Genomic DNA, 6,945 nt, shown 5'->3' with positions numbered 1-6,945 from the left:
ACCTCCTTCAATTGCATATATCTTGACTTTTATTCAAGTTAATTGATTATTTTTTAATCAAATGATAGACAAATGAACAAACTTTAAAATAATACCAATAACTCCACATGCCCAAAAATTGACGAGCGCCTGATTCCATATATATATATAGGGGGGGCTCTCATTCATTAGGTTCAAAACCTGACAGCACTGGAAAATTTTCTTTTTTAAAATGTTCTCCTTTCACCTCCTTTCCTGCTCTCTTACCATGTTCTGTCATCTGCTTTCGTCTCCACTTTCTGTCCCCACCCCCATTTGCCCCCTCCTTTGGGCTCCTGACACTTTTTTTACATGCATGTGTGCCCACATGCGTGCGTGTGTATAAATTGAATGTGTGTATCCTTTTCTTCTGATCAGATTAAAGAGAATGAGCTTGAGGTGACAGAGGAGGCAGAGACTGTCAAGATCCACTTGACGTCTCCTTTCCCTCCTGGTTTCTTCTGTACCAATTTCAGCAATTGGGACATCTGCAGCATTGATATCCAGATACAAACTGAGCAAAGTCATGTGCTGCACTGTGATGGGAGTCAAGTTGTAAGCAGTGTTGTAGGCCCTAATATTATCTCTGAGATAAAACTTTTGAACTTATTCCGGTGAAGCAAACTATTTGAACATTTTATGTAATACACTTTTATGAGGCCATTAACGTTTTAGATCATTTGATTATGAAAGTAAGACCCGTGGATCTTTCTATGATAGGAAACTTAGGATACTGTGGGGAAAGGTGTTTACACTCCTCACAAAACTGTTTTTGTACTGGAAGAATCATTATCTGACACCTTAAGGTGTTATCTCTGGCTCAGAGATACACTCTGTCATACTTAAAGTATGTTCATGCATTGATGTTATCGGTCCACGTTGTTCTTTGTCCACCCTTAGCCCTTTTGCCCCACATCTTGCTTTCAAACATTTCCTTCACAATAGTCTGGTGATACCAAAGTATTTTCATTTTGTTATGCAGAGTTTGCCTTGTGTGGAGAATCTGACACTCCCCATTTTTAGTCTTTTTTGCTGTCCAGCTGTGTTAGCACCAACATCTCAAATGCAGATATTCTGTTTTCTCCTTCCTTTGTTGAAGTCCAGGAAGAATCGTTAGGCTTTTACTGTTCTCTGAATTTTCATGTGTGAGGCTGAAGAACTACAACAACAAAAATCTTGTTTAATTTTTTGCTATTGACCCACAGAGAAGGGTTAGCTTTTATCTTTCATAACGGTAAACCTGATTGCATCGTCTTTCCTCCCTCATGTATGAGAATTCAAAAGAGCATTACGTCCAATGTTGCTGTTGCTGTTTCCCCCGCTTATTGATGTGAATTATAGTTTCATAACAATACATTTTCTTGTATTTTTTTTAAAACAACAGGTCTCTTTTTCAATTTCAGCCTCAAGTAGTCGTTAAGCAGGTTGGAAATGATGGTGATGAAGTGCTACAATGTGGAAGACGGATCAACCAAGATACCTGGATGACTTCATTTGTTTTTGAAATTAAGGCAGTGCAAGACAATTTAGTTGAGCCGGATCAGAAGCTAATGCTGAATATCACTGCTGATGTTCTCCTAGATGAAGATGTACATTCTTCGCAGAGTGTTGGCCTACTCAATGTAAGTATATTTATTCATTTTGCTGATAGCTGAGAAATTTTAGATGTACAAAAGAATTAATTTCTTTTGGAGGATGGCCTGTTTAACTCTAATGTTGTGCTTAAGGGACCTAATCTATCAAACCAACGTGTGGTTGAGTATTCCTTTTATTAATTGGTTTCGTAGCTATCGTTTAGTTAGTGTTGATACTGAAAACAACTTGCCATCATAATGATACCCTTGCAAGAGCAAAAATCTTCCTTGTGAAACTGATGTCAATGTCCCTTTGAATCATGGACACAAAAAATAAGGGATATTTGATCTGTACTTTTAATATATTAGATGCCTTCTAAAGTAGATAGTGAATCTTATTTCAAGATATCATTGCGCTCTCATGAACTCTGTTGAACTGTTGGTATGGAGACAGACTGGGATTGTTTGAGATAGTACATCAGGATATATTCCATCATTTTTGCATCGTTTCACTAGAAAATATGGCGATTGATTAAGAAATGCTGATCTGTGATAGTTCTTTAAACCGAAAGTTTAATAGAACTTGAACTGGGTTGGTTTGTTTTATGCCTTTTAGGATGGGCCTTATGAATGCAGTGAACTCTATAGAAGTTGTTTTTTTTGTTTTTTTCAGCTGACAGTGCTGGATAATGACAAAGTCAGTCAGTGTGCTTTTGGTGTGCACATGTCAACATTTGATTCCAAGTATGTATTACATAAGTGCATTGAAAATTTTTAGTTTTTCCAGCTCATTGCCTAGCTCTGCTAGTAGTTTCTATGTGTGAGAACTTGTGTAGGTCTGTGAGATGTGTGTGTGTGTGTGTGTGTGTGTGTGTGTGTGTGTGAATGTGTTGTTAAATGGTCTCACATTGTACATTTTCCATCTCTCCATTTGTCAGTTGTGTTGAATAATATTTCTGCACTGTACAGTGCTTAGAGCATTCTATGGATTAGGCACTATATCGATTCTCATATTATTATTATTACTATTATTATTATTGTTGTTGTTGTTGTTGTTACTATTATTTTTGTTAATATTTTTTAAGAATGAACATTAAACCTAACAGCCCATGAATTGTAACTCCACCAGTTCCATGTATAGCAGTTATGAGTAGGCCTATAAAGTGAAAATAAGCAATGTGGGGAGAGTGACTGCGCTAAACAGCAATCAGTTATAAGCGGGTGGTTGAATGGTGCTCTGGTGTGTTTGCTACTTCATTCCTATCAAAGATCTATCGTTCTTATCTCCCTCCTTCTTTTTTGTGTTTGTTACTCTCTTGTAACACAACTATTCCTCAGCACTTATATGACCTTCTTGTGTTAAACCAGTGCTATAAAACTCTTACTAAAAAAATCAATTATAAATTGTATGCTGACATTCCTTCATGTAATTAGCACGTAAGAGAGTTCTGTTTATTTAGTCTTCCTTTCTCATGCATAAAAAAAGAGGAAAACAGCATAAATAACTGTTGCTACCCAGGCTTTTGCGGAAGATGTATATATCTGCTCTAAAATGTATGCTGTCCAAAACTAGAGAGTCATGGTTTTGTTTTTTGTGGCTAAAGGTTTAAAGACTCTTCTGAATTACTTCAGAGCAAAGGGTAGAATAATTCAGCAGAACTTCTCAAATAGTACAAAGTGTTCCGATCAAAGAATGGAATGGAATTGGTATTATAAAATGTTTGAAACTTTTCAAAATACAGAAGAAAAAGGATTACAACCTGAGACAGCATTGAGTGGAAAGTGGAATGTGAGACCTCTATGTATAATACTTCCATATTGTAATCTTAATAAGAATAAATAGCTTGTTTAGCACATATCCCTGCTCTACGCGCTTTACACTGTAATCATACGTTACAAAAGAGGCTTCCTGCAATTTATTCTTGGCCTTTTGCTTACTCTGCAGGTACTTCAACAACTACAGAAGAGGAGAGTTCATTGTCTACAGACATACATCTATGCCGTTTGAGGTAATTTTTACTTGAAGAGGATGTGGATAGTGAAGCTTCAATGAAGATGAGTCTTTTTTTTATCATCCATTTTCTTCCTTTTAGCCCCTCTGTTTCTCTGTGTCTTTTCCCTCATCTTATTTTTATCAACTTTTTTGTTCCTTAGAATGTGAGTGTTGTCACCTTTGGGCATAGACAGTAAGAATGTCATGTTGTGTCATGTGTGTGCAACACTATTAATTGTGGCAGTTCTGTGCTTATATGGTAAGTCTGTCTTTTTTTGCAAATGAAACAAAGGGGATCAGAAAGAGGTGTTTCACAAATTCACACTTATGCAAGGTTTTGTCTTTACTCATAAATGGACTGTACTGCCTAAGGGACTCTGAACCTGGATATACATTTTTTTCTGTTAAGTTCAGTTTTATAATTTTTTACTTTTTTATGTTCGTGTGCTCTTCCTCCTCATTTTTCTTCTTTCTACTTCTTCTTGTTGTTCCTCCTCCTCCTCTTCCTTCTCCTCCTCCTGCACATCATCCTCCTCCTCATCCTCTTCCTTTTTCTCCTCCTCCTCCATCAAGAGCTACTTTTATTCTGTACATGTTCACAGGTGAGGACTCTGCAACAATCATGTGACAGCAACCAGACGTGCACCTGTGCTGTGATGGTACTGTCAGGGAATGACGTTGTTGTTCTGGACCGATGTGATGGCGGAGCTGCAGGTGCGCTAGACACTCGTCTCTACCTGAATGGAGATCTCACGGAAGACACAAGAGTGATACAGTTTGTTGATGGAGGCAGATACAGAGTATGTACTTTTTTTTATGAATATCTCATTCAAAATGTTAAATTTGGGCAGAAGCATAAATCAATTTTCTTCTTTAGGTTGCAGATCTAAAACATACATCAGCGATAATGGTTCACCCTTTATTTTTCTGCTGGGGTGCACTCAAAATGTCTATATTACTATATGTCTAAATCTGATGAAAATTGCCAAGCTGTCAGAAAAATACCCATTTCTTTGATTTTATTATTTTGATGAGCACCTGATTTCACCACGATGCCTCACATATATCACTCAACATTTTTCACAAACATTTAACCTTTCTGTTGATCTAGACTCACTCAACCCACACATACATATGTGCCAAGACGTGGTGGAATCAGGCACTCGTCAATTTTTGGGTATATGGGGTTATTGGTATCATCCTAAAGCCTGTTCATTTGCCTTCCTTTTGGTGAAAAAAAGTATTGATCTATGTTGAATAGAAGGCGAGATATTTGCAATTGAAGGAGGTCATTGCCGTCTTGTTTCAGAGGTAAAATTATCGAGGAAATGACTGCCAAAGTAAACTTCCATAGCCTAAGAGTCTTTGGAAATTGAAAATTTAAATTTTTTTGTGCCTTTCATCAATGTTTTTCTGTAAAATCCACACAGAAATGTGTTTCTAAATGGACATAAAAGATGTTGAGCCAAAAAAAAAAATTTAGAAAAGAATTGCCCATCGGCCAAAAAGGTGCCGATTTCTTTGATTTCATTATATTGACGAGCGCCTGATTTCACCATAATGCCTCTCATATTATTATACTCCATGGGTATATATTGGATTATAAAAAGAAAAACACAGAAAAGGATGTTTTTGTAACAAAGACCAGTAAAAACTATTTGAACTTTCTTTCTAGATTGTCTTGCCGACCATGACCTACATTGATGTGAGCTTGGCCTCTCTTGCTTCTGATTTTTACTTGGAAGGTGTTATTCATAGTTCTGCCAAAGACTTTGCACAAGTAGATGGTTAGTATGCTTTAAATGTTCTCTAGAATGTTATTTAGTTATTGTTACTTGTAGGATTTTTGTTTGTCTCTTTGATGCAGTGACTTCTGTATGACTTGCTCCTTTAGATCCCTGTAGTGTGCTTAAGTTCTAAGTAATAACAATGATTGTAATTATAATTAGTAGATTTCTACAGTATCCTGTCAGGTTCATAAAATCATTCATTTATACTCTTGTTAACACATGCATACAGTCACCCATACACGATTAAAACTCACCCACTCACACGCTGCTCATACACACAGATGCGCGCATGCAGGCACTTATACACACACACGCTTACTGGTCTTTTAATGTCTCAGCTTTCTTTTGTGCCATTTTGTGTAGATATGTACTACCAGCTCACACCCCTCCTATCTCATCCAAAAAAGTAAAGTAAAGTAAGTACACCAACGTCCCATTTCTAATTGAATTAGAGATTTAATTTATGCTAACTGTTTTTATTAGAGAAAACAAATTTTCAACTGTGTTTACAACTAGAGCGTCTCAGTAACAACTTGTTCCATATTTCCCTTGAAAACTAGAGTACTCGCTCTGACCTCTGTTTAAAAAATCTCATTTCCTCATTTTCTTTGATCATTTTTTCTTCAGGCCTGTGTGGTAACAATGATGATTCTGACAGAAATGATTTTTTCAAAATGGACAACAGCACTTCTAATGATACCAGGGCAACCCCTGATGCCTTTATTGAACACTGGAGGTATACATCACAGTTCATAATCTGCAATACTTGAATGTTAACCTCAGGATGTTCCTTTATCAGATATTTTTATTTTTTTATTTCTCTTGTTGTGATTTTGATTTCCAACTATCAATACATGGAATGACTTGCTTTCTTGTTTTGCATCAAGTATATAAAAGGGTATATGAAAGTGGGTGGTTGGCGGGTGCTCTGGTGTGGTTTGCTTCTTCTTTCCTGTCAAACATCTATCGTCCTTATCTCCCCTTCTTCTTTTTTGTGTTTGTTACTCTCTTGTAACACCTCTAATCTTCTGGAGCTCATATGACCTTGTGCAGTTGCGAGTGCCGTAAAACCTCTACTAAAACGAACTAGGGTATATGAAAGATCTGCCTTTTGTCAGTGATGGAAGTCTTTTTTTTTTTTTTAATATATATTCAAATGTTTGCAGAGATAGGAGGTACATGGGGCTTGAAATACCCAAAAGGGTAACCGAATATATAACATATTTTAAATGAGATAAGGGAGTGACAATTGGCAATAAAGTTGTCATTAACTTGCTGCCAGCGTGTTTTTACACAACATTCGAGAGTTAAGGGCCTGGAACATTATGTGTTGCTTTCGACTGCTACTACAGTTCCGACTGATATAGTGGCCAGTTATAAATGGCTATTGTTAGGGGACCGTACGCCCCAATAGCGCTTGGCGCTAGGGGACCGTACGCCCCCATAGTGTTTGGCGCTAGGGAACCGTACGTCCTCTGCGCTGAGGCTTGGTGTTACGGGACCGTGCGCAGATACGTGCACGCATCCAAAAATACTGGAGGAAAACGGCCAGTTTAACGAAGTTCCTGAC

The 6,945-nt window shown here is 37.2% G+C and overlaps 1 protein-coding gene across 1 annotated transcript in view; it reads left to right on the top strand.

Moving 5' to 3' along the window:
* LOC118477191 overlaps positions 1-6,945 on the top strand; it is a 95,539-nt gene that overhangs the window by 59,948 nt on the left and 28,646 nt on the right. Inside the window, exons 59-65 of the mRNA XM_035972102.1 lie at positions 397-573; positions 1,422-1,640; positions 2,266-2,336; positions 3,538-3,601; positions 4,188-4,385; positions 5,261-5,372; positions 6,003-6,111. Of these exons, the coding sequence (XP_035827995.1) occupies positions 397-573; positions 1,422-1,640; positions 2,266-2,336; positions 3,538-3,601; positions 4,188-4,385; positions 5,261-5,372; positions 6,003-6,111 (950 nt within the window). The remainder of the gene's footprint in view (positions 1-396; positions 574-1,421; positions 1,641-2,265; positions 2,337-3,537; positions 3,602-4,187; positions 4,386-5,260; positions 5,373-6,002; positions 6,112-6,945) is intronic.

Source organism: Aplysia californica, unplaced genomic scaffold (assembly GCF_000002075.1).
Source record: "Aplysia californica isolate F4 #8 unplaced genomic scaffold, AplCal3.0 scaffold00002, whole genome shotgun sequence".
Taxonomy (NCBI): domain Eukaryota; kingdom Metazoa; phylum Mollusca; class Gastropoda; order Aplysiida; family Aplysiidae; genus Aplysia; species Aplysia californica.
The sequence above is the reverse complement of the archived record's forward strand: the minus strand, read 5'-3'. Positions and strand labels throughout refer to the sequence as shown.